This window comes from Chelonia mydas, chromosome 14, assembly GCF_015237465.2.
Source record: "Chelonia mydas isolate rCheMyd1 chromosome 14, rCheMyd1.pri.v2, whole genome shotgun sequence".
Lineage (NCBI taxonomy): Eukaryota > Metazoa > Chordata > Testudines > Cheloniidae > Chelonia > Chelonia mydas.
In genome coordinates this window covers 7,569,704-7,597,179 of record NC_051254.2, presented here as the reverse complement: position 1 = coordinate 7,597,179, position 27,476 = coordinate 7,569,704, and the positions used below count along the sequence as shown (strand labels likewise).

Sequence of the window (27,476 nt, the reverse complement as noted above, 5' to 3'; positions counted from 1 at the left end):
AATAGATTAGTAAGACATGATCTCCCTTTACAGAAATCATGCTGACTTTTGCGCAACAATTTATGTTCTTCTATGTGTCTGACAATTTTATTCTTTACTATTGTTTCAACTAATTTGCCCGGTACTGACATTAGACTTACCGGTCTGTAAGTGCCAGGATCACCTCTAGAGCCCTTCTTAAATACTGGTGTTACATTAGCTATCTTCCAGTCATTGGGTACAGTAGATTTAAAGGACAGGTTACAAACCATAGTTAATAGTTCTGCAATTTCACATTTGAGTTCTTTCAGAACTCTTGGGTGAATGCCGTCTGGTCCCAGTGACTTGTTACTGTTAAGTTTCTCAATTAATTCCAAAACCTCCTCTAGTTGCACTTCAATCTGTGACAATTCCTCAGATTTGTCACCGACAAAAGATGGCTCAGGTTTGGGAATCTCCCTAACATCTTCAGCCGTGAAGACTGAAGCAAAGAATTCATTTAGTTTTTCTGTGATGACTTTATCGTCTTTAAGTGCTCCTTTTGTATCTCGATCATCCAGGGGCCCCACTGGTATGTAGCAGGCTTCCTGCTTCTGATGTACTTAAAAAACATTTTGTTATTACCTTCTGAGTTTTTGGCTAGCTGTTCTTCAAACTCCTTTTTGGCTTTTCTTATTACATTTTTACATTTAATTTGGCAGTGTTTATGCTCCTTTCTATTTACCTCACTAGGATTTGACTTCCATTTTTTAAAAGATGCCTTTTTATCTCTCACTGCTTCTTTTACACGGTTGTTAAGCCACGGTGGCTCTTTTTTAGTTCTTTTACTGTGTTTTTTAATTTGGGGTATACATTTAAGTTGAGCCTCTATTATGGTGTCTTTGAAAAGTGTCCATGCAGCTTGCAGGGATTTCACTCTAGTCACTGTACCTTTTAATTTCTGTTTAACTAACCTCCTCATTTTTGCATAGTTCCCCTTTCTGAAATTAAATGCCACAGTGTTGGGCTGCTGAGGTGTTCTTCTCACCACAGGAATGTTAAACGTTATTATATTATGGTCACTATTTCCACGTGGTCCTGTTATAGTTATCTCTTGGACCAGATCATGCGCTCCACTCAGGACTAGATCGAGAGTTGCCTCTCCCCTTGTGGGTTCCTTGGAGCAGCTGGTACAGAAGCAGTCATTTAAAGTATGGAGAAATTTTGTCTCTGCATTTCGTCCTGAGATGACACGTACCCAGTCAATATGGGGATAACTGAAATCCCCCAATATTATTGAGTTTTTTATTTTGAGATCCTCTGTAATCTCCCTTAGCATTTCATCGTCACTATCACTGTCCTGGTCAGGTGGTCGATAATAGATCCCTACTGTTATATTCTTATTAGAGCATGTAATTATTATCCATAGAGATTCTATGGAACGTGTGGATTCATTTAAGATTTTTATTTCATTTGATTCTACATTTTCTTTCATATATAGTGCCACTCCCCTCCCCCTGCATGACCTGTTCTGTCCTTCCGATATATTTTGTACCCCAGTGATTGTCCTCACTCCACCAGTATCTATGATGCCTATTATATCAATATCCTCCTTTAACACGAGGCATTCTAGTTCACCCATCTTATTATTTAGACTTCTGGCATTTGTGTACAAGCACTTGTCACTGTTTATTTGTCTGCCCTTTTCTGATGTGTCAGATTCTTTACGTGAATGCTTCTCGTCTGATCTGGCTCATACTTTATCCTCTTCCATCCTCTCCTCCTGACTAAAACCTAGAGAATCTCTATCAATAGACTCTCCTCTAAGAGAAGTCTCTGTCCAATCCACGTGCGCCTCTGCAGCAATCGCCTTTCCCCCATCTCTTAGTTTAAAAACTGCACTGCAACCTTTTTAATGTTAAGTGCCAGCAGTCTGGATCCACTTTGGTTTAGGTGGAGCCCATCCTTCCTGTATAGGCTCCCGCTATCCCAAAAGTTTCCCCAGTTCCTAATAAATCTAAACCCCTCCTCTCTACACCATTGTCTCATCCACGCATTGAGACTCTGAAGTTCTGCCTGCCTACCTGGCCCTGCGTGTAGAACTGAAAGCATTTCTTAGAATGCCACCATACAGGTCCTGGATTTCAGTCTCTTTCCTAGCAGCCTAAATTTGGCCTCCAGGATGTCTCTCCTACCCTTACCTGTGTCACTGGTACCTCCATGTACCATGACCACCGGCTCCTCTCCAGCACTATGCATAAGTCTATCTAGGTGCCTCGAGAGATCCGCAACCTTCGCACCAGGCAGGCAAGTCACCATACGGTTTTCCTGGTCATCACAAACCCAGCTATCTATGTTTCTAATGATCGAATCTCCCATTACTAACACCTGCCTTTTCCTAATGACCGGAGTTCCCTCCCCCAGAGAGGTAACCTCAGTGTGAGAGGAAACCCCAACATCATCTGGAAGGAGGGTCCCAACTATGGGAAGGTTTCCCTCTGTTCCCATTGACTGCTCTCCTTCTCTGGGCCTTTCATCCTTCTTAACAGCGCAGGGGCTCAGTTCAGATTAGAGTGCTCAGTTCAGACTGGTAGCTGAATGTGTCACCACTGGATGGTGAAAAGATGATGCAAAATGAGACCTCATTCTTGCAAAGACTTATGCTTGTATGTAAAATTATACACTCATTATACACATGCTTAAATCTTTGCAGTTTTGGGCCTTGACTTTATCTAAGTAGACAAATGTCCATGCCACAAAAAACAGCACTACATTTAGAATTAAATGGCTACCACTACCATTCCTTGTGAACTATGGGACCATCTTCTGACATGTACTATCATCTTCTGGTCCTTATATCACCAACACAAACTCCATAGGTGAACCTTTTCGTATCTTACATGCTATGGTTGGTATCACAGACTTAGGGGAAGTAAAAAGCACTCACCTATTCTTTGCTCACCAACTACCACCCTAGCTTCAGCCTCCTTATCTGAAGGGTGCCAGGGAACCAAATTAACTATGTCAATATATTAATTAATAAATAATTATCTCATTAGATTACTGGGGCATTAAGACCCCAATCAAGCAGAGTACTTAAGCACATGCTTAACTTGAATAATATGAAAGTCCCACTGAGATAACCGAGTTCTTATATACAGAAAGAGAAAAGCTCTGTATAACTAGTTGCTGTAGAATACTTCTAAAGATCTATTTATTATGATTATAAAGATCTATTTATTATTTTTATGGATTTTCCCGATTTCACAAGGTATCTATTTCTTTACATTTTTCTGTGTAAAGCACCCATGAGATCTGCAAGTTGAAGATAATAAATGTTACTGAGATAATAAAATATATCCGAGTGTTATCTTAGCAGAAGATTAAACTGTGAAAGAAGTGGAGGAGCAAGAAAGAACAGACATCACGTACAACTGTTTGGAAGCAAGAATGCAGCTGGGTTAGGAAAGGTGGCTTATCCTGCAGCGCTAGGACTCGTTTTTCAACCATGGTACATTCCACATCATCATCCTGAATCACCACATCTTTTTTCAATATTTTGACTGCATACAGCTCCTCTGTCCCCTTCCTGTCGGCCAGCATCACCTGCACAAAGAGAAATGACAGGCTGAAAATCTCCCTCGCTGGCAGAGAATGGCGGTGACTCACAAGCCCCGAGAAAGGTGTAAATGGCACACCAGCTTCCCATTTTACCAGCACTTATTGACTTGGCCTGAAGCTCTAAAAATATCATGATTACTCACTGATTACAATGACCTGTACTATCACTTCAAAAATAGTGTTTACGCTGACACCTGTGCCAGCACTCCCCAGGTAATCCTGGGCTCCTCTCCTACGGCCAACAAAATGACAGACCCCACTTGAATTCCTCCATAAAATGCACTTTTATTATAAAACCACTTGTTAAAACAGCCGGCAACACAGCAGCACCTTTAGTGGGTTAACAGTTTTCACTGTATTTCTCATTCCTGACGTTTCCAAAATATTCATTCCTACTGCACGATGACAGCTTTCACAAATGGCATTGTGACCAACGTAACAGCTCTATCTTCATCACCACCACCAAAGATGAGCCTGAATCTCCTTGAACTTTGGGGAAGGTCAGATCTGGATTCTTGAGCCCAGCTCTGTATCGAAAATCTGGAATTACCTAACATTATTTAAAGTTTAGGAACTCAATTTTTTTTTAACATGCAACTTAAAGCCTATATGAGTACCTAGGGGCATAAACTAAGCATCTCCAGACTTAAGTGGCATGTCCACACTTAAGTGACAGATATAGAATTTGAATGTCTATTATATCACCCAGGCTTGAAAATTAGCCCAACAATGTGGAACATCAAGACAGCTGACCGTCCAACTCTAGACATTTCATATACTGGAAAACAAATACTCCCCCCATCCCACGTTTTTGCAGTTAATTATCAATACAAAAAGTAATCTTTTTCATACATATAAAAATCTTCTACTGTACTGGTAGGTATTCATTGCAGGTTATTAGATGTAAGAATAAGCAAGATAACAGTACTTGTATAGTACGTAGAGACAAGGTTTAAAAACTGAAACCCTAAAATCTGCAGCAAATGCATACAATGGCATTTTCCAGCTCTTTGTTTAATAGATTCATAGATTTTAAGGCTGGAAGGGTTCAATTAATCTATATTTCTGCACAGCACAGGCCACAGATTTTTACTCAGTAATTCCTGCATCTAGCCTTACAACTTATGGTTGAAACAGACAAGCATCTCTTTTAGAAAAAGACAGCCAGTCTTAATTTAAAGATTCCAAATAATGGAGAATTTACCACATCTCAAGGTAATCTGTTCCAATGGTTACTTACTCTCACTTGAAAAAAATCTGCATTTTATAAACAGTTCATAGGAGGACAATTTTCAGTTCATTTCTATTATTAAAAATAAGGCAGATGGAACTACCTTTCCAAAGCTCCCCTTCCCAAGCACCATGAGAAAGTTGAAATCTGTCAGCTTCACACTGTCCAGGTTGTTGGATGGTATATTGGAAATCCTATCTTCTATTGGAGTAATGACTTTGTTACCAGCTGGCCCAAGTCTGGCTTTCTAAAGAGGTAAAGAATATTGAAGTGAGAAGTGTAACCTGTTTACCCAGTAAAATGAAAGATTAGAAGAATTATGTTCAGTTGTAGATGATTAATTTGAAGCTACATTCTCAGGAGAAAGGCTGCATAACAAAAGTTGCACAGACACAAATTCAAAGACTCATTCCAACAACACTTTTGTCATTATTAAGTGAAACAAAGCGGAAAACTGTGTAAGTATATAACCAGATAAAAGCAGATACACTTATCTGGTTAACAGAGAAAAAACAAGCAAAAAACAAGCAAAAATCACTATTTTCATGCCATAATCACGGTAATCTGTGATTTTTGTTTTTAAATATAAAAGGGGCTCTTTATAAATGTCAGACTGTAATGTTACTAGTGTACTGTAGGATAGAAGAGAAACTGTTTATATACATTTTCTTAAAATGTCATACACAAGTTCACTCTTCATAGCAGGCTAATCTGTTATTTTTGTTTTTAAATGTAAAAGGTGCTCTTTATAAATGTCATACTGTAACATTACTAGTGTACTTTAGGATATAAGAGAAACTGTTTATATACATTCTCTTTTAAAATGTCATACGCAAGTTCATTCTTCACAGCAAGAGTTAGTCTGTGACATGCATTATGAAAAATAACTTCCATTTTGAATAACCAACATATTATGACAATCAGTGTTGATAAGTATGGCCACTTTTGAGCTGGCATTACAATCAACTTTGATTTTCAATCAAGTGTTGATTGGGGGGGCGGGCGGGCAGGAAAGGGGAAATGTTACATTAAAAAAAAGTTTATCTTGGCGAGATAGTTCATATTTTGCAGAAGGTTGCAAGAGTCCGAGTGAGTAAATCAAATGAGATACTGTAAATCACATATGTAAGCTGAATTTCAAACCTCACAAAGTTAGGAAAAAAATTAAGTCTCACCAAATGATAACGCAGAGCTGTAATAAATCAATGACCCCCCTTTGCTCGAAACTTACCTACACACCAACAGTGAAGCCAAGAGGGTTTAAAATTGGCATTATACACAGACTTTAGTGTTCTCTCTAAACTATATGAAGACCCATCATGCTGGACTGTCTAAATAATCCTAAATGCTCATGCTCTGCTTTGTCTCTCCAAGCACTTAACAAACACAGTAGTTACTCCTAATGCCATATCTGGAACGTACAGTAATTATATATTACTATCACCATTTCACAGATAAGGGAACCAACGCATGGAGAAGTTAAGTCACTTGTCCAAAATCAACCAGTAAGTCAGTGCTAAAGCCTGGGTGAGAACTCACCCTGTGTGCTCCCTCTAGAAATGTGAAGATACACTTCCCCCCTCTATTTTAGGCATTTCACTTAACAGAAATCAAATACTCCCTCACCCCTTGATAGCGAGTGTTCCCTTTCATACACATGAAAACACATATACTCTGCTGGTATATACACATGATGTTTTCTGCTTATGTTAATAATGAAATTTAACATTAACATGGCATTTCCAGTTTCTTCCTTTATTATAATTAACTATTTGTATGGCAGTAGGACCCAGAGACACCAATGAGGATTAGGGCTCCATTGTGCTAGGTACCATAAAAACACATAGTAAGAGACAGTCCCTGCCCCATAGACCTTGCAGTCAAGTCCCTGTTCCTCAATGCATTGCTCATGGGTAGACCTCTGTGCTGGCACAAATTCCCCTGGACTTCAACAGGGTTTTGTGTGTGCACAGTCTACCTCTGAACAATACCTGGCATGACTCAGATGTTAACAAACAGGTTGTAAACTAAAATCTTATGTTTATACAAGCTAACAGATGTTTAATCAGATCACTTTCTCCATCACTATAGACTCTCTGGATATTCTGATGCAAGTCCCAGAAAGGGGCCTAAACAACAAAATATTTTTATGTATAAGGAGCAGGTTAAGTGTCCATATTTACAAAAGCCAGGTGACTTCTAGCCAAACACAGAGTGAGCAGCATCAGAGACTTCCAAGTTGCTTTGTTTTTCAAACAATATTCCAATGAAATGCTTCAGCTTCTCTCCTTGCACATCTGGGTTCTTTAAACCCACTCTCATCCCTGAGGCTGCGAACACAATATTTGGCACTCCTATCATTCTGAGTTACTGCAAAGATTTGGTCCATAATATTTGTTTTTGGGACAAAAACCTAAGACTCATGTATATATTAATAGAAGCTTTATTAACAAATGCTCTAGCTTGCCTTCCAAGATAACTGTAAAAGGTTAACTGATAAGCTTCTGTGCCCTCCGCTGGCTACACAGCAGAATTGCAGAAAACACTGTAGTTTCTCCTTAGTAGTATCTATGGGGCATATTTAATTGTCAAGATCAAACAAAGAACAGGAGTACTTGTGGCACCTTAGAGACTAACAAATTTATTAGCGCATAAGCTTTCGTGGGCTACAGCCCGCTTCATCGGATGCATAGAATGCATTTTTTTTGGGGTGGATACAGACTAACACGGCTGCTACTCTGAAACCTGAAGATCAAACAGGCAACTGTTTCAAGAAACAGCATTAAAGATGGAAAAGACTTGTTTGGTCACCCTGACAGAGTAGACTGGTTCTTGTATTAATAGTAGTAATAGAGATGCTAAAAATCTAAAATCATCAGCAGGTGGAGGAAGTTCACTTTCCAACTCCTTAAGAGCTAAGTAGCTGTTTTCTGGGGTTGAGGACATTTTTCTTCTAAAAAACAGAAAATGATAATCTATCAGAAAATAGATATCTTTCTAGCTGTGAAGGTAATCATCTGAACATAAATAGAAACAGTTATTCAGGTTATTGAATACAGAGCATTAAGCAATGTACAATTTATCATAGTTTAAAGATGCACATGCATATTGTACCTGTAATATTTTTTAACTATGAAATTACCTAAGTCATAGATGTTTAATGTAACTGTCTATTTTGGCCACAGATGGCACAATGATCTTATAAATAAAATCAGTATGTACTGTACCATTTTAGATTATTTGAACTGAAAAAACTACAAATATTCTGGGATATGGGTTGTAGAAGAATGTATATGGGGTTAACAGGTGAAAAACTCTTGGTAACCTCAACGTGGTGGTTTTAAGTTTGGGGAGAATGCCTTTGTAAATGCTCTTCAGGCTTCATAGTGGGAAACACAGTTTGTTGTAAAATTTGCCTTTTACTACAGCAAGAAAATGGAGGGGAAATCCAGATTTTCCACTTTTCACTAACCCGCAAAACCTGGGCTTTCTGTAAGGTTTGCAACAGCATTGTCTTGTACAAGGCTGCAAGTATCATCTGTTTTGTGTGACCTACCCAGGCACCAGAAAGGGTATCGAATACTGTTTAACATTTGGTCACACCTGAAGCCAAAAACAGTGCCTCACGAAAAGAGAGTCCTGATCTGAGAGGTATTATCCACAGCATGCTACAGCACATGCATGGAAAACTCAGGGGGCAAAAGGAACAACACTAGGTACAGACACTTGGTAAAGGACAAGCACCAGGTAAAGGACTCCTGGACAAAAGCAGAGTGGATTGTTCCCAGCCTGGATCATTCAATGAAAGGGCATAAATCAGAATGGCCTAAATAACCTAATGACCAGTACCCATTAAAAGATCTGCAGTGCCCTTCCACCTGGGCCAACCTTACAACAGTCTGTGCATATGGGCCAATTTAAAAAAACTTTCCACAGAGGAAAATCGGTGCATTTGAATCTTTTTTGTTGCCTTTTGGTTAAAAGTGTATCACCAGGGTACAATGCAAACTTCACGGCTGGTGAACCGCTTTTTGAAGAAACGACGCAGTCACTGACTTAAACCAAGCATTTCAAGGACGACCTATTTGTAGTGCAGCCCAACGTGAAATGTCAAGGTTCTGTTGCAGTGTATTCCGATCACTTATTTGCATACAGAAAACGGTCTTCTTTCTTAGCTGTATTCACAGGAACTGCCAGTGATACCAGAACAAAATAAGGTTGTTTCCATGGGAACAAAACCATAAAAGCTTTATGAAGAGCCTCCGGTCTATAACAGTAAAAGCAAAATTTTGATGGAAAATTGCACTGCCAGTATGAGTGGAAAGAACTAACACCTCAACAGCCCTTCAGAGTCAGCTTCTGTAACGTTGCATGTGGTTAAATTTATCCTGGAGATGGGCCCAAACCAAAAGTTTTACATTTCACAGAATTAGTATCCGAACTTTGTGACCACTCAGCCCCACCACTAATAATATGCATCTTAGCCAACGGATTTAGAAACCACACTGAAAGCCTTACATCTTGCCTTTAAAACTATAAGAAGAGCATTTTAACTTTGTAGTTAACAGTTTCAACAGTTTCTTACAAAAGCTGAAAGGGATCTGCAGGATGGCAGTTCATTTTTCAGTAGCTACTACAGACAATTTAGCAGCTTTTTCACTGGGATGAACAGCAATTAATACAGCTTTGTTAGGTATTACTAAATTATTCATTATATAGTAATCAGAGTTATTTCTTATTGTCACTTCCTTATCACTTCAATACTACATGTCATGCAAGCAGGGGTGGGAGCAGGACCCACTAATGGACAATAAGCAACAATTTCAATGGAACTTAGCTTCTTTTCCTAGGTGATATATGGCACACCCATTTCTGAATGTCAGAGAACGCCTTCCTCATACCAGCTCTGCAGATTTTAGTTAGTATGGAACTTTCACTCCCACTAAAAAGGATAAAAGGCCCTCAAGGAAAAAGACCAATAAAAAAGTTAAAAGCATTTTCCATCAGAAATACTCCAGATACAGTCCTTTAACCCATAATATTGTATATTCCACAAACAGCTGCCCCTTCTTATAAAACTCTATATGCAGAGATTTTATATAAAAAGGGATTCAGTGCAAGCACTGTACAACAGGATACAATACACCACATAGTGATGCCATAGTTTTCAAGTTTTACAGCACAGAGCCTTGAACGGCCCCAAGAGGGAAGCTTTGCTTGAGACAGATGTGCAGAATCTGACTCAGAATGAGGTAGACACATATTGAACTGCACAGTGACTCCCAGGAGTGATTTTCTGTTATCTCACGAAAACATGATCAACTGTTCACATCACCCCTGTATTTTTAAAAATTCCTAAGGTGTATAGTTTTCAGAAGTTCCATATAAGATGAACTGAACGAATAAACAGAAGAAGACTTAAATCACCACTCTGTTTATTCTTTAGGTAGCTCTATCAAAGTTTGGTTGTGTCACTATGCCCTACTGGAATTACACCTTGACAACTGATCAGCTGTTGAGGTGGGAGTGCAAACCTTGAACAGAAAGCTATCTTGGGACACTTCTTGCACATCTCCCACCAATTCCCAAGTGTCTTCTCTGACCCAGGATAGAGGTTCTGAAGGTGGATACGCGCTGCCTGTAAAATATTTTCCAATCTTCTGTTTTGTTGAACAAAACCTGGTCAGAGTGGCCTCTGAACATTCCCCTATACCCAGAACAAGTCTAATTACTGAGATTTCCAGTAATGTATTAGTTTTTCTTGCTTCACATTTACTACTCTACCATAATAAACTTTGTTACTCCGAGAGACGATTGTGTGTATGGTGGAGACAGAGAGGGGATAAAGGCCATTTTTAAAAGTCTCTACACCCAGGCAACAGGTCACAATTCTATTTTTCAATACACCCTGCAGGAAGTAATTCAAACAATGCATTGCTAGAAATACAAATGGAGAACCTTTGATTTCTTTACCCCAAATGAGTTGCTCTGAAATTTATTTTTATTTGTGTGACTCTAGTAGAAGGAAAAATGCCCCTAGACAATGCAGCAAAGAAGAATATACAGTCCAAAGTGTCCAAGATGTCCAAAGTGGCAAATCTATATAGCCACGCAATTTTCTATGTAACGAGTGCACACGTTCAAAGGCTGCAATGAAAGGACTCTTATGCTGGCAATCCTATTTGGAAATGCTTTTGACAGGACCCATGGCACTCCAGCTTTAGTCTAGATACCTGAGCACATATTCTTCTATATGATCACATATGAACAAATAGTTTAAGAGCTGGATCCCACCTATGGTACGCGCCCAACTGTCTGCACAGCAAGGGGGAGCAGACACAGAGCACAGTGAATGCTGGGGAAGAGTAGGGTTTCAGTGGCCCTGTGCTCAGTAGCACTGGAGAGGAGGAAAAGGTTGCTGCTTTGGTCATGGGGGCGGCTTGTGTATATGTCTCAGGGTTTCATAACCACCCATTTTCTACTAAACCTTGGTTTTTCTACAAGGAGATGGTTTTATCTGACAGGTATTATGGACACTTGGGATATCTAAAGACTATTATATCAAGATTATAAATGTTATATGTACCTTAAAGGGCTAGGAATTGCATTCTAGTTCCACAAGGAAACTAAAGGGTTTCCTGCACGAACTAAAAAACACTGGGAGGGGTAATTAATGCAAATCCCTAGGTTGGTGACAAGTCTGGAGAAGCCTTACCCTCCCCGGGCATAGATTGGTTTGACCTAGCTAGGGAAACCCGGAAAACAAAACTGAACACTGTATAAAATGATCAGCCTGACAGTCTCTCACGCAATCCAAGAACTGACTTGAAACTGAGGAAGACAGGTGACACAGGCAAGCCAGACACGCACAGAAACTGTTTATTGTTTATAAGGTGTGTTATATCAGTAATGCTTTTGTTCTGAATACATATGAAGGGTGTCTGGTCACGGAGTTAACCTTGTTGTTGCTCCTAAGAGACCAAGACTGCAATTATGGAACTCAAGTCAGACCTCTGGATGATTATCGCAGAGAACTGCAAGAGGAATTGTAGCCTAAATCCCCAGGTGAGAAGGAGAGAATTGCAAGACTCCACTCTGAGAAAGTTGGTGGGCAGGAGGCCTGAGACTGAAATGTGTGCCACAAACATGACAGAGGTGCTACATTTACCTTGGGAAGGGTCACTGTGCTCACCTGGATGTGCAAGTTAGTTAGATGGGCTCTTAATTTACTTAGGCTTACATTTCCAGAAGCAACCAGTGATTTGGAGTGGTTCAATTTATAAATTCAATTTATGAATCAAATCAATTTGTTTGTCTCTAAGGTACCACAAGGACTCCTTGTTGTTTTTGCTGATACAGACTAACGCGGGTACCCCTCTGAAACCTAGTTCTTGTGTTATGAGAAGGTGTAAATAGCACTTCCTTATTTACTTTCTCCACACCAGTCATGATTTTATAGATCTCTGTCATATCCCCCCTTAGTCGTCTCTTTTCCAGGCTGAAAAGTCCCAATCTTATTAATCTCTCCTCATGTGGCAACCATTCCCTACCACTAATCATTTTTGTTGCCCAATCATTATTTTGTTGCCCAAGAAATTAGTTTGTTATTAATGCCAAGTTTCTCCTATTTGGTAAAGACTGATTGTAAAATATACATTTTTGCTGTATTCAGAACATATGGCAGTATCATGATCATAGGCAACACCTAAAAACCCGATTGTCACTGAATACCTAAGTTTGAGAGACACTACCTGCTTGCTGATTCTCCTCTACATAAGTAAATACCAACATTTGGGCCCCAATTCAGTAAAGCACTTAAGGATGTGCTTATGTCCCACAGGAGTCAATGGAGTTTGAACATGTGTTGATATCCTTTGATGAACACGGGCCCTGGAGAGCTGTTTGCTATCTGTACATGTAGTGTGTTGAAAAAATCACAAGCAAGTGGATTAGCTATAGGTATTGAAAGAACATGCAAACTTTAAAACCCAAAGCTTAATGAAAAATGAACTAGTTATAATATCCGTTTAAAAGAATCCTACCCATTACATTTAAATTATTGACTTTTGGAGCCAAAAATATACAGAACCAAAATACCGCTGTACGACTGAATATTACTTCATACACAAATACAATTATGGGTGCCCACTTATAAGACACAGACATCTGTAATTACATATTGTAATATGTACTACATATTTTTGCAGTCTTGAAGGAACATTTAAAGTTTTAATTAAATTACTGTTTAGAGTGGAAGGATACTATTGCTAACAATTTTACATTACAGGCACAAAAAAACCACATAATTGTTCTGTAATCACATCATCGTTATTTGTTGATGTTCACATTTTTTGAGATTAGCTCCAAATATCATTATCACACGATAATATTACAAAGGGCATAAGTAATCAAGTAATTAGTTTGCTTCTGCATCCCTTTGCATAGTTATTCCTGTCTTGCAAAATTAAGGGACATCTATAGTTCTCTGTATATAAATCCCAAATGATCTGTATTTAATATAAAAATGCTGTTGAAATATATAGTTTATAATTATTTGCGGAGAAATGCCTGTCTGTTTTTAGATCTCATTTTTGAGATCTCACTGGTTCATTTGTGTGATTAGTACTTGAGCCTAAGTCCCATTTTCAAAAGTAACTCAGGATCTTTGGAGCTTAAGGGTACATCTACACTGATAAAAGACCAACAGCTACGGGCTTGCAGTATGGGGCTAAAGACTGCAGTGTATACATGCAGGCTCAGGCTGGATCCTGGGCTCTGAAACCCAGTAAGGGGAAGAGTGTCTTGGACCTCAGGCTCCAGCCCGAGCCTGAATAATCTATACTGCTATTTTTAGCCCCATAGCACAAGCCCGAGTCAGTTGACCCATGCTCGGAGACTCGTTGTTGCGGGTCTTTTTTTGCAGTGTAAATGTACCCTCAGTCTCACTGAAAGTTAATGGGATTTAGGCTCCCAAGTAACTAATGCACGTTTAAAAATGGGACTTAGCCTCTGACTCACCTAGTTGTTTTAGAAAAGTTAACCCCCCAATTTTATTTTCCAACATAGGCAGTGATTTATGCAGCACTTTGGGCACTAGACTGATGTCTTAGAGTCCAATCCTGAAAACCTTTATACATGTGAACAACCCATTTCAATCTTTTAGGACTATTCAGTAAGGACTTCAGGATCAGATCCGTACACCGTCGCCTGATCATCCAAGCTGCTCTATGCAGGCAGATCCAGGCATCTGGGTGGAACAATTAGCAGGATAAGGACATTAGACTTTAACCCCCATATTTTATCATCATTATTATTAAACTGGTATATAAACAAGGAGGTTACAATAAGGATAGTGTTGACTTGAAAATTCAGAAACAAGGAAATTATATAATTAGTCTGCCATTCCATTCGGAACATACTTCATTGTGACTATGTACTGGAAGGCTCTGACAATAACGTGTTGTTAATTTTCCTGATGTGGTAGTTTGTGCTAGAATGAACTTCAATGTAGTTTTTACAAATAATTTCTTAATCAAAAACTTAAAACAAAAATCCAAACTATTTTTCTATTTTTGTTGTCCTTTTGCCAGGAACAAACAGTTCTCAGTGATCTACTTAAAAAATACTCAAGAATGAGGGTACTAAACTGTACTACTGTGTAGTAGAAAAGGTGTGCTTGATACATATGTTCTGGAGCATATTGATCAGTCAGGTTGAGTTTCTTCATACTGAATGTATTCAGGGCTTAGTCCTGCTCTCCGATACACAAGCAATAATCATTGCACATGAACAATCAATTATTGTGCTTATAAACAGCCACACATACTAACTGGTTTTATGAGGTGTGTTATGAGGAATACCCATGTATCAAGGATGTAATGTGTATTATGGACCATAATGAGATTTCAAAATATTTATGAGACGTAATTATTGCGGATGGCACTATACACTATCAAACAAATTCTTGGCCAGTAAAAAAAAAATGTTACTTCTTATGACACACTTGGGAAACAATGACTTGTTGAAAAGTTCTTTCCTAGCAAAAGCTATTTCTCACCTGCTTGCTATGTTGTCTAATAAACAGGCTTAATGGGAATGTTGTTTTTTCATATGAGGAATTATTTAGGCCTCATTATTTAAAATGCAGAAACATGGACTAAAAATATTGACCAATGCAAATAAAAATATCAGTTAAACACTTTCAAAGACAAAGACACATAGACAATAAAAATAAACATGCCCGGATTACAGAAAGTAATTGATAAATAGATGCAGTTTTTATTCTCATAAAATGACATGTAAAAGAGCAATGAGTATTTTTCATCTTTAATTCTTCCGTCCAATTTACTCTTTAGAGGTGAAATTCACTTCTGTGCAGAGTCTACACAATAACTTGTCACCGGTTAAATCCAATTTAAGCATTAAAAATAGGGCTTAAGTGAGAATCAAATGGTGCCCAAGCCTTCTGTAGGTGTCTTTGCACAACTGCATCTCCACTCTACAAGCTCTGATTTTACTGACAACTCAAGCAACTCAGATGTTCTCAGCAAAACTCAGCAAACCGTTCAGCAAGACTGTCACTAGGCAGATACCTGTTAATGGCAGCAAGTTGGTTTTCTCTTTCTTAGAACTAGGTATGCCTCGAAAATATGCAGGATAGGGTGAAGCAGGCTGGAACGTATAGGGAGAAATACATCTGAAAAAAGGAGGAACCAGCCAACTGTAAACACAGAACTGGTGTGCAATCTCCCCTCTTAAACTCTTTTGCTATCTTGTGGGGGGGGAGGGGGGTAAGGGGAAGAGAGCATCGAATTAAAGGCAGTCCTAATGTGATAACTTTTAACACTCAAGGTTATCCTGGAACCCATTAACACTTACAGCATTCCAGGAACCATATTTTCATGCAGTTACATTGATTATATATAGTATGGCTTTAGTCCTCATAATTCAGGAATACCTTCTCTTGCTTCAGTATCTCTTACATCTCATGCCCTGTTACATTATGATTTTTCTTGTGTGTCTTTTACGATAGAGAACTTGCTCAACCTCCTTTGTTTCTGGAGTAGTTTACTTCAGGCCCTAGTGACTTATGGGATCTAGTCATGCTTTTAGGGTTTTTCCCCTACCAACTGCTCTTCTTCCAGGCTAGTAAGAATGACGTCCTCATCTTTACACGTGATGAGCCAAGTTACAATATACATTAGGAACTTCCTTATAAGGTCAAAGTAAGAAACCAATACTCTGTAACTGAGTATCTCATTCTGAGATATCAACAACCAAACTCCATCAAGAGTCTCACATTATACATTTTAAATGTCCTTGGATCACACTATAATGCAGCCAACATACCATTCCTGACTCTAGAGGAGGAAAAGTGAAATAAGGAGGCAAAAGGGAAATCTTCTAAATGATGCTAAAATCTTTACAACAGTGCTATGAAGTTCACTTGAAAATACCATATTTCTCTGTTGTCATGGCCTTCGTATGCTGAAGAAGGGCAGAGAGATCTATCAGGAATGTGTTTCCAAGGTGGAGAAAAGGAAAGAGATTTGTTCCTTTTCAAATAAACGTTAGACACAGTATATATGTGTATAACTCTTTTCTTAATAGCGAGCACACTTATCTCCAGCTTTCCCATTATTTGTTGGCTCCAGTGACACCTACTGGGCAGAGCTTTCTCCCCGCAGCTGAATCGACTTGAGATTGACATCTCTGCTGCTCGTTAAAGATAAATATTGTCTCTTTTCCCAACAACACATTCCTCCTAACACAGACTGCTTTGCTCATGCAAACACATACAGCTATAAACAGCAAACTAATAACGTAACAGAGCAATGCTGTCTTCAGGTTCTATTACAAACAACACAATGTGAACAGAAGTCTGCAGAACAAAAGACTGGGGTTTTGTTATGTACCTCACCCTAAGTCCCTGTAGCTGGGCACATGAAACAATCATGAAAACAACTGGCAAAGTCCTGGCCCCACTGAAGTCAAAGGCAAAACTCCCCCGACTTCAGTCAAGCCAGAATTTAACCCAACAATTAAGCTTTCCCTTACAGCTCCTTTCCTGTGTGTGAAATCCAGGACCTATTGAAGTTAATGGCGAAAGTCCCATTGACTGCAACAGGGCCAGGATTTCACCCTATATCTTCTCTATCAAATACCCTTCCCTTCTTCCTTACAAGGATTGCACCTGCCTGTAGGACACAACACTGACATTCCAGAAGAACACCATTCTCTTTCAGAACTGGGCCTTGGAAACAGGACTACCCTGAACTTGACATCAGGAACTCGCTCCCCTTGGAATATGGAGACCATCTAATTGATCCTGGAGGACCTAAAATGGCAATAGCAAAAGGCTTTTCTTCTCCCAGTCACCTACATCAGTGGTTTTCAAACTTTTTTTCTGGTGACGCTGTTGAAGAAAATTGTGGATGCCCGTGACCCAACGGAGCTGGGGATGAGAGGTTTGGGGTGAGGGAGGGGCTCAGGGCTGGGGTGAGGGAGGGGCTCAGGGCTGGAGGTGCAGGCTCTGGGGTGGGGCCAGGGATGAGGCGTTTGGGATGCAGGAGGGGGCTCCGGGTTTGGAGGGGCTCAGGGCTGGGACAGGGGGTTAGGGTGCGGGGGGGAGAAGGGGGTCATGGCTCTGGGATAGGGGTGCAGGCTCTGGGGTGGGGCCAGGGATGAGGCGTTTGGGGTGCAGGAAGGGGCTCTGGGTTTGGGGGGGCTCAGGGCTGGGGATTGGGGTGCGAGTTTGGGGCACAGGCTTACCTTGGGCAGCTCCCAGTCAGCAGCTCAGCAGGGGTGCTAAGGCAGGCTTCCTGCCTGTCCTGGCACTGCGGACCGTGCTGCGCCTTGGAAGCTTCCAACAGCAGGTCCGGCTCCTGGGCAGGGGGGCTATGGCGCTCAGCGTGCTGCCCCCGCCCCAAGCACCAGCTCCGCACTCCCATTGGCCAGTTCCTGGCCAATGGGAGCTGGGGAGCAGTGCCTGCAGGTGAGAGCCTTGCGGAGCCACTTTCGAGCCTCTGCCTAGGAGCTGGACCTGATGCTGGACGCTTCCGGGGCACAGCGTGGTGTCAGAATAGGTAGAAACTAGCCTGGCTTAGCCGGGCAGTGCTGCCAAGGGGACTTTTAACAACCCGGTTGGCGGTGCTGACCAGAGCCGCTGCGACCCAGTGCGTTACATTCCGCAATGCGGTACTGGGTCGCTACCTGCAATTTGAAAACCACCGACCTACATGACATTCCAGTTTTCACTGACTCAAGGAACAAGCCAACTCACATCCCTGCCTAGACACTAGACCACGTGCCTGCCTCGTTTGCCAATGTTTTCTGTTGGCTAATTCTTACAGTAACCCTAAGATATAAACAATTGTAGACTCTGTTCTCTCTGTTCAGCATATCGCACGAAAAAGTGACAGTTTCACTGTTATGTCCAGCCTTTGCTTTCACGAGTAAAGCTGTTTGTTACTATTGGAATCCTGTTTGAGTCTAGCCTGAGTCTAGATAAGAATGTCTGAGCAGCTTGGTGCCTAATACTGTATACAGTCGTGTCAAGGTTCCTCCCCCACTCTGAACTCTAGGGTACAGATGTGGGGACCTGCATGAAAACCTCCTAAGCTTACTTTCACCAGCTTAGGTTAAAACTTCCCCAAGGTACAAATTAATTTTATCCTTTGTCCCTGGATCTCCACTGCCACCACCAAACTCTAACTGGGTTTACTGGGAAATGTAGTTTGGACACGTCTTTCCCCCCAAAATCCTCCCAACCCTTGCACCCCACTTCCTAGGAAAGGTTTGGTAAAAATCCTCACCAATTGCATAGGTGACCACAGACCCAAATCCTTGGATCTGAGAACAATGAAAAAGCATTCAGTTTTCTTACAAGAAGACTTTTAATAGAAATAAAGAAATCCCCTGTGTAAAATCAGGATGGTAGATACCTTACAGGGTAATTAGATTCAAAACATAGAGAATCCCTCTAGGCAAAACCTTAAGTTACAAAAAAGACACACAGACAGGAATAGTCATTCTATTCAGCACAGTTCTTTTCTCAGCCATTTAAAGAAATTATAATCTAACACATACCTAGCTAGATTACTTACTAAAGTTCTAAGACTCCATTCCAGGTCTATCCCTGGCAAAAGCAGCATACAGACAGATCCAGACCCTTTGTTTCTCTCCCTCCTCCCAGCTTTTGAAAGTATCTTGTCTCCTCATTGGTCTTTTTGGTCAGGTGCCAGTAAGGTTACCTTTAGCTTCTTAACCCTTTACAGGTGAGAGGATTTTTCCTCTGGCCAGGAGGGATTTTAAAGGGGTTTACCCTTCCCTTTATATTTATGACAAGTCGTCAGAAGAAGCTGCTGGACACGAGTGGTAGCACCCATGCAAAGGACACCTCGGAACGACTGTCTATATCCTGAATTCTCCAAATCTCAAGGGAAGATTAACCCTCGGGTCACTGTACTGGTCATAGGAGAGACAATGGGGGGAAAAGGGGTCACACAAATCAAGTTGTCTTTGTCATATTATTAGGAAACCTTTAATAAGCAAATACATCCAGCAAATTTAAAATGAAGATCTGGGGGTGGGGAGGGGGGAGAAAGAGACTTCTTGCTTAACAAAATATTCTTCACCAGTCTGGCATCTTGTTTACTATTTCATGACATTTTACATTCAGTATAATTATATCTGCTGTGAAGACTTCATTAACCTGCATTTTCCCCATTGAATGTGCTTTAATTATTGGTTGCTTGGTCATTTTGGATGAGAAGAGCCCATTTCTCAGATTCAGCAAGAGCTGAATATTTCACCACACTGTGTTTTAATGTTAGTATCAGAACATAGTGAAAGCTCATAATTTAGCAGCAGAGGGCCTGGTAACCATAGAAACAGTGTATATAGAGAGATATACCCTAAACTACAGATTACTTACAGTGCTAAACGCTCTGCTCAAATAATTCAATTAAAAGAATGTTATGTCGAAGTCCAGCCCTACACATTGTGCTGCCCAAGGCCAAACTCAATATGTAAGCACCCTCAGTTCTGCCCATTCTATCCCTTCCCTTTAAAACAGGTACTGAGCTATCAGACAAAGGGTTTTTGTAGTAAGCTTTCTATTATGTAGGAGGATTTTTTTTAACATACTCTCTGTCTTTCTTGCATTTCTTTTCTTCTCCTTCCATTCCCCTGTCCTTCATTTCAGCTTTTCATTTTGCTGCCTATTTTGGTGGACCTTTTCTCCCATCTTTTTCACTGTTCATTCTCACTCAATCTTATTTGTCTATGGTTTCTATTAGGAACAAACAAATAATATTAATACTATATTAAAAAGAATTGAGTTTCACAGACATAATGATAGCATTAACGAATATGTACACAAACATTTATGTCCAGAGACATAATGTATTCACACAACAGGAATTTTTAAAATTCATATTGGCAAAAACATATGTAAAATATCTGGTAATAATCACAGCAGTCACTGTAGTACCATTAGGATATAATGTACCGTTGATAATGCCAAGAACCTTTGTGACTCTACAGATATTTTCTCATCTGTTGACTTATGAATCCTTCATTAAAATTACACATCCTGACCAACAAAAATACTGGCATGAAACAATCAGCAAACATGCAAAAATAAATGAAAGCCACACACATAGCTGCAACCTTACTATGGCTGTGATTTCATTATAGTAAAATATGACATCATAAGAAAAGCACAGTGTGCAAAAAAAATAAAAATAAAATAAAATACAAAAAATCAACTAAAATGTATTGCATTTACGTTGGTGACCTCTACTCTCAGAATCCCAGTCCACTCCAGAATGGCCTTCAAGTCAATTTAAATGTAAATACCTGAAAAATTTGTATTAAAATGTAATAATATATTTTCTTATTATCAAAATTGTCTGGGATTGCAGATGTGTGTCAGTTCAAAAACACATTATAACAGCCGTCAGTACTACTTCCTCCTCATTTCCTCTCTTCCATGTATACTTTTTCCTCTCAATTTAAATTTATATCATTTTACCCTTGCAAAGAAGTGTTCTAATCAGCAATCGTATTATGGTTTGCAACCAAGTATAACAAGTACATGTGCCCCATAGAAAGATTTTTTTTTCTTTAAACGTATAAATGACTTTAATAGTTGATTAAATAATGGCATGTGATTTAGGAAAATTGTGGTTAAAGAAGTACCCAAATCCCGGTTTCATGACAACACTGCTTTGCTCTTCCTGTTGATATTATGCCATCAGTGCCCCTCAGCTTGCACCAAACCTTCTATTCCTCCATGATTTGTATATTAACATTCTTTTCTCACTCATTATTTATTACATTTAGAAGAGAAAGCATCCAGTTCGACAAAGAATTCTGGATGACTGACTGAATCTTGCTCATACAGCCCCAATCCTGCAAACTGCTCTGTGAGAGATCAGGAGTCTGCCGGCACAGAGCAGCTTCCAGGAGCTAGTTTTACTCAGTGACCAGAATTTTTCATGAAACTCAACATTCTCCCTTCCAACAGAGAGAGTCAGGCAGAAAGGAAAGTTACTACAAGAGCTGTGATGGAACTGACAGTCAGGTACCCACCAGGGAATACTGAAGTATGGCCAGGAGGAACCATGTACAAGATCTAGTTATTATTTACTAAATATTTTAATGGAAGTTAAAGTGGTTGACAGAACAAATTATTTTCTTCCATAAATATTAAGATGGAGAGATTTCAGAGTAGCAGCCGTGTTAGTTTGTATTTGCAAAAAGAACAGGAGGACTTGTGGCACCTTAGAGACTAACAAATTTATCTGAGCATAAGCTTTCGTGAGCTACAGCTCACTTCATCGGATGCATCATCACGAAAGCTTATGCTCAAATAAATTTGTTAGTCTCTAAGGTGCCACAAGTCCTCCTTTTCTTTTTGAAACATGGAGAGAGAAATTCTATGCTGAATTTTACAAAAAAATTCAGTGTAATGTAACTTTGCATTTTCTGTGTATACATTTTTATGTATTAATTTTTTTATTTCCTTTAGAACGGTCTCAAAAGATTTTTTTTTTTTTTTTACTGAATTTAGTATAATTTTTTATTCTTTACTGCCCTCTTATGGCTTGGAACTTTAGGGAAAAAAAGATTTTCCTTAGATCAAATTTAACTTAAAGAGCCACATTCCATTTGGAATATAGTTAATTTAAAAAAAAAAAAGTCAAAAGTCGTTTCAGGTAGCACACTGCCCTGAGCACCTGTGCCAATTCTTGTGGGTTTACATCACTTTACTCTCTTTTTAAAATTGTTTGTCTCTCCCTTGCTGCTGTGTGAAAGAGCCATATAAAGAACGGGGGAAAGTAAATAATCAATTATTAGAAAACTAGCAACAAAAAGTTGGGTATGGGGTACAGGTAACATCATCCCCTAATACAGATTTGATCTCAGTCAAATGCCTACAAAAGAAGGGCCCATTGGGTAAGTGTATATTTGTCCAAATTCTCGAGAGGAAGTAGGCATGCCATTCATCTGGTTTTAAGCCAAACAGTCCGTTTTTTAAAATGGTTTGTCCCCTGTCCAGTACTGAGACAAAACTGGACGTTGTTTTGTCCAGTATCACAGATAGGGCATGCTATTTTGATGAGCGCACTGCTTCACCTCTCCCCAGTGTGGCCTTGCACACCCCACAGGTATGAGATTACGCCAGCAGGGGCGGAAGAGCATGCTCTTCAAAATGGTGTCCTCCATGCAGTGTGACATTGCATGCTTGTTAGTGGAAGTGGAGTCACACAGGCAGGTGTGGGCCCACATTGTTCCCGGAAGTACCAGAATGTCTGGTATTCTGGGCATGCATGAGTGGCCACCCTACGAGGAAGGGTTTGAGGAACACAGCCTGGGGCAATAGACCTCTGGACATTTCATTGGGTGCAGTGGTGCCAGGGGAAGTCAAGGTTTTAATCTTTACAAGGTAGTTTCCACATACCCTTTTGATGTAGTTAACATTGTTTAATAAAGTTGCATCCAGCTGACTCTACTTTGTTTTCAGCCTTTACTGCCTAACTGCTGTGTCCTCTTCAAATCAGGAGTGTCTAACTAGACAGAAAGCTAATAAAATGTGCTGTCTAGGGAAGATATTCAGAAATTATTGTAGAAATATCCTGTAAGACAACATGCAGCAGTACTAAAAAAAAACCAATCCAAACGTGATTATACTGCAGGGTGTGCTATCAAAACTTGGTAGGAGCAGCAACTCCATGAATGCTCAAAATAAAGTTGTTTTTATAAAATTTGCCCATTTTTTAAAGTGATACAAATTCCCACTAATTTACAATACGGAACCATTCAAAAGAAAGCAGGGCTTGATTTAAGCAGAAAATGATAAGTATCAAAATTCTCAGTGATAAATTGTTTAATGTGGACAAAGAATAAAATTATTTTGCAAAAAACTTATTAACAGAATTCGGTGGGAGACCTTGAACTAGTGCTTCCTGCCCCAGTACCAGCCCCAAACTACCGTGGGGCAAACAGGGCACCAGAAATTCTGCTACTGGTTTCTAAGACAATTGGTACTCTATAACCAGGTCTAACTGATAAACTTCCATGCCAAAGACACAAGTAATTATTCTGAAGACAGGCTAGATGTGCTTTGTCAATGATGTTTCAAAAATGTAAAAGCAAACAAAAACCTGTATACAAATGCAAGTTTCATCTACTGAAAAAAAAAACAATCTCTCTCATTATAAAGCTGTTCTTACCAGACTCCAATAATTTGATAAATGCTAATGTTTGTGCTGTTTAAGGCAAATATTGTAGACCAGTATCACAGTGTTCCCGAAATACTGATTTTGTTATTAATTTATTTTCAGTTTTGAAGCATTACATATGGTCAGGAACATAGTCTCCCTCGTGGTCTGCTCCTGCTGTTTCTATTCAATTCCAATCACGTAAATTTAGGAACGCAACCTCTCCGGCGGTCCCATGTAAACGGATTACTTACAAAATTATTTCCAAAGAGATGCTAACGTCAGTGGTGATTAATTTGCAGAATGGTGTATGAAATGACGCTTTTGAGAGTGGGCTCATCAGTGATGCTAGAGCATTGACAGCAGCAAGTAAAATGTTTCTGGGCAAGAATAAGGGAAGGGATTCGTACTAATTGGTTTATAGAGATAAGACAGAAATCAAAGGAGCATTGCCTCTGAAAATGAACCCTGGCTGGGATAAAATTGGAATTCTTGGGAGTTATGTTACCAAATAAGTGTGCTGAGTCCCTACCTTCCTTTGATGGAATTACACTCCTTTAATTCACATGAGCCAAATGTTAATTATATCCACAAAAAAGTACTTGTATTGCATCTATATGCACAGTGCAGGGGTGAACTGCACAAGGGCTAAACAGTTATAGACTGTTTATCAAAGAACAGGATCTTTCGAGCTGTAACTGTGTGGTGCAGGCAGCAGCTGACTTATCCCCCAGTTAGCCACTTGTTCCCCTGGAAGCTGGAAATGAAGTTTTCCACTTTGCATTGCTCCATTTCAATGTCCTGATTGTGTTTGTACAGTAATGGAAAAAATTTAGTTTAACTTTTCAGTTCTATATGCTATTCTGGATGTGTTAATTTACAGTTGGCTTTTGTCTTGTGCATGGTCTTTTGCTATGAGATGGTCTTTTGATTTACTATTTACTTTTGTTTCATGTTTGGGTGATTGTAAGATGGGATCCACTTGCAATTATTCCTAAGTGTTATGTATCCCAATATCCCTGAAAACCCTGAATTAAAAGGCAGATGAGAATTTATTTAAAAAGTATCTGCAGACTATTCTACACAAATCAGGTTAATGGTCACCTCCAGGGGGGAGGTATTTATATTTAAATAGAGAAGCTTGCAACATGCCTGAATGAATCAACTTTCCTTGATGAAACCAGAATGTTTTTTTACTTTGAAACAGGAAACAAGAGATGATCCCTACTGTGACAGGGCAGTTCTCTTCTGAAGATGTTTTTTGAGGCAAAGACACCAAATAAAAGATCAAGGTTAAAAAAAAAAAAAGATAAGAAGAGTCACCATAAAACTGGCTGCATGAGAAAGCCACATGATTATTATATTATGAAATATATGGCAATGAAAAATTATCATTTTTATTCTTTATTTAGTCCAATATTAATATATCTGATAAAATTATGTCAATATAATGTGAACATGTGATCTCAAAGATAAGAAATCGATTTTTAAATTGGATTTCCTATGTTTCATGCCATTTATTATCTACAGTTGCTCTGGATCTTATAATATGTTAAATATAATTTTCACAAACTGATGAAAATGGTCCCAATGCCATTTTGTTCGTAAGTGTTCTTAAAACAGTGTACAGTACAATACTTTCGAAAAATAATCTTTGTCAAGATTAGGTTAGCTTTGTACTGCTTGTGTAAGTTATATCAGTAGTCTTTACCCTCCCACAGCATGAAAAGCTGCTAGAAACAACACATTATTATTTTTTAAAGCAATCTTATATGCAAATCAGAAAGTCCTGACACATATTTTTCAGGGCTAAGATATATTTTTAATGGAAATAATTCTGTGAGGTGGCCTTTCAGTGAAATTAAAATGGGAAGTAAAATAGGTGATTTGGTAATCCAGGCACCAAAGCATCGGTGCAATATTTGTGGGTACTATATTCTATGGTATACTATAGTACAGTATACCTATATGAATATATATGTTTGTGGTATATTATACCATAACATAGGCATGCTATACACTGTATATATTTAAATATACAGTGAAAATAGATATAATCTGATATATGGAATTTATTCACAGTTCCACAAGGAGAAAATAATTGTGCTGTTTATCTAATTAAAGATGCACTATTTCCATTTTTCAAGAGAAGAACCAATTCATTTAACAACTTCTTAAAAATAAAGGCATGCTGCACCTGTGCAGGTATTGATGGCAAACTTTTAGTTAATGAACTTTTAATTTTAGGACTACATTATGGCAAATTACAAAAGATACATACTTCAAAAATTGGTGGTGTGGGTGATGGAGGGTGGTTTATACACTAAAGCAGTTTAAACAAGGAAAAAATAAAGTGTATCCTTAAAAGGCGATAAGAATGACAGCAATCCAAATGTAAGAAACTGCAAACATTCAGAAAAGTGTTTTAGTAAAGAGAAATGAGCAAGAGCACACAGAGGAGAAAACTACCTTTAAGAAGCAGATATTTATATGATAGCCCTGAAAAAGACAGGAGAAGGAGAAAAGCTTCTGCATTAGTAAAGGGCTAGCAAAGCAAAGCACCAACAGTTAGTAGCACCAGTACACAAGGATAAAAGCAGCAATTCCAATACAAAGCAGAAAGTACAAAAATGGATATGTCAGTTGTGCAGATCACAGCAAAATCAGGAAAAAGGAAATACCCTCACCACCAATAAGAACCACGGAACAGTACAGTAGGATACAGTGACTTAACACTCTCTATATCTGACTGTTATTCATTTTGTAAAGCGGATGAGACATTTAAAGCAGCTGATACTAATGATTTAATTAATGCTGACCCCAATCCTGTACACACACACACTTCAGATTATGCGTGTAACACCACCGATAGCTTTACAAATGCCAGTAATCCCATAGATAAGTATGCGTATGAGCGGGTGTAGGACTGGAGTCTTAATATCAAAACTACAATAGGGAGATGTGATACTACAAAAAATCCCCTTGGGATTTTCCCCTTAATTGGAATGGTTGGGGACTGTTCTCCAGCACAGGAGTCTGGAAGTTTTATCAAGGGGTCATGCAGTCACTCTTCATGCCCTCACATTACCTCTAGAGAGAATAAAGGGCAAAGGACTGCCTACCATCGCTTTTGGGCGGTCAGATCAATTTAGTGAGCACCATGAGTGGGATTCATATGCACAGGAACTCAAAGAAGAAAAACTTTTCTAAGTTGAGAACAGGTGTTACTTCCGTCAGTTAAATCAGAGACTCTGGTTGATTCTAATTTTATTTGAACTAGTTCAGCTATCTTTTGTGCTCGGCATACAGACAACTTAACGTATGGTGGGATGAATATAGGGGGATGGTGGAATCCTATTAACTAAAGGCAGCATTATTTAGTGGTTATTGGGTGACTGCCATGATGTGGTCATTTGCAAGCTTTGGATGGTACTCAAAGCCTGTGGTATATTTCATTCAGTCAGCTAAACAACAGAGCTAAAAAATTTTTTTTACTTTTTTTGTTTTCTGCTTTTCAGGACATAGCATCGAAGGAAATATAAAAAGAGGATAAGATTGTTAAGAGCAGATTTATGAGTTATGGATACACTGAGAATTATCTTAAAGTTGGTGAGATTAAAAATTTGGAGGAAAGCTGACCCAGTCAGTGCCTTTATTGCCCCTTGCTTCTTTGGCCATTTTCTTGATTCTGTTTTACAGTTGTTTAGATATGGTCCTGTAAAATAAATGATGGTGCAAAGCTTTGTGGGCAAATGGAAAACCTGGAGGGAAAACTGGGCAGCCACAATCCACTATCCATCTGTGCCCTAAGTTTACACAGAAGAATTTGCTTTATTTCTGTCTATATTCTTATAGGTGGTGTAGAATGCATGTTGCATGTTGTTGTACCGAACAAACCATTCCGGCTAATATTTTCAATGTTGCTGGTATACCTAATG

General features: G+C 39.2%; 1 protein-coding gene across 3 annotated transcripts in view; it reads right to left on the bottom strand.

The window, feature by feature from the left end:
* Positions 1 to 27,476, bottom strand: part of PRKCA (protein kinase C alpha) — a 315,613-nt gene that overhangs the window by 39,115 nt on the left and 249,022 nt on the right. For all 3 annotated transcript variants that reach the window (XM_037914357.2, XM_037914354.2, XM_037914355.2), the window contains 2 exons: positions 4,914 to 5,057; positions 3,391 to 3,564 (listed from right to left, as the gene is read on the bottom strand). In XM_037914357.2, the coding sequence (XP_037770285.1) occupies positions 3,391 to 3,564; positions 4,914 to 5,057 (318 nt within the window). The remainder of the gene's footprint in view (positions 1 to 3,390; positions 3,565 to 4,913; positions 5,058 to 27,476) is intronic.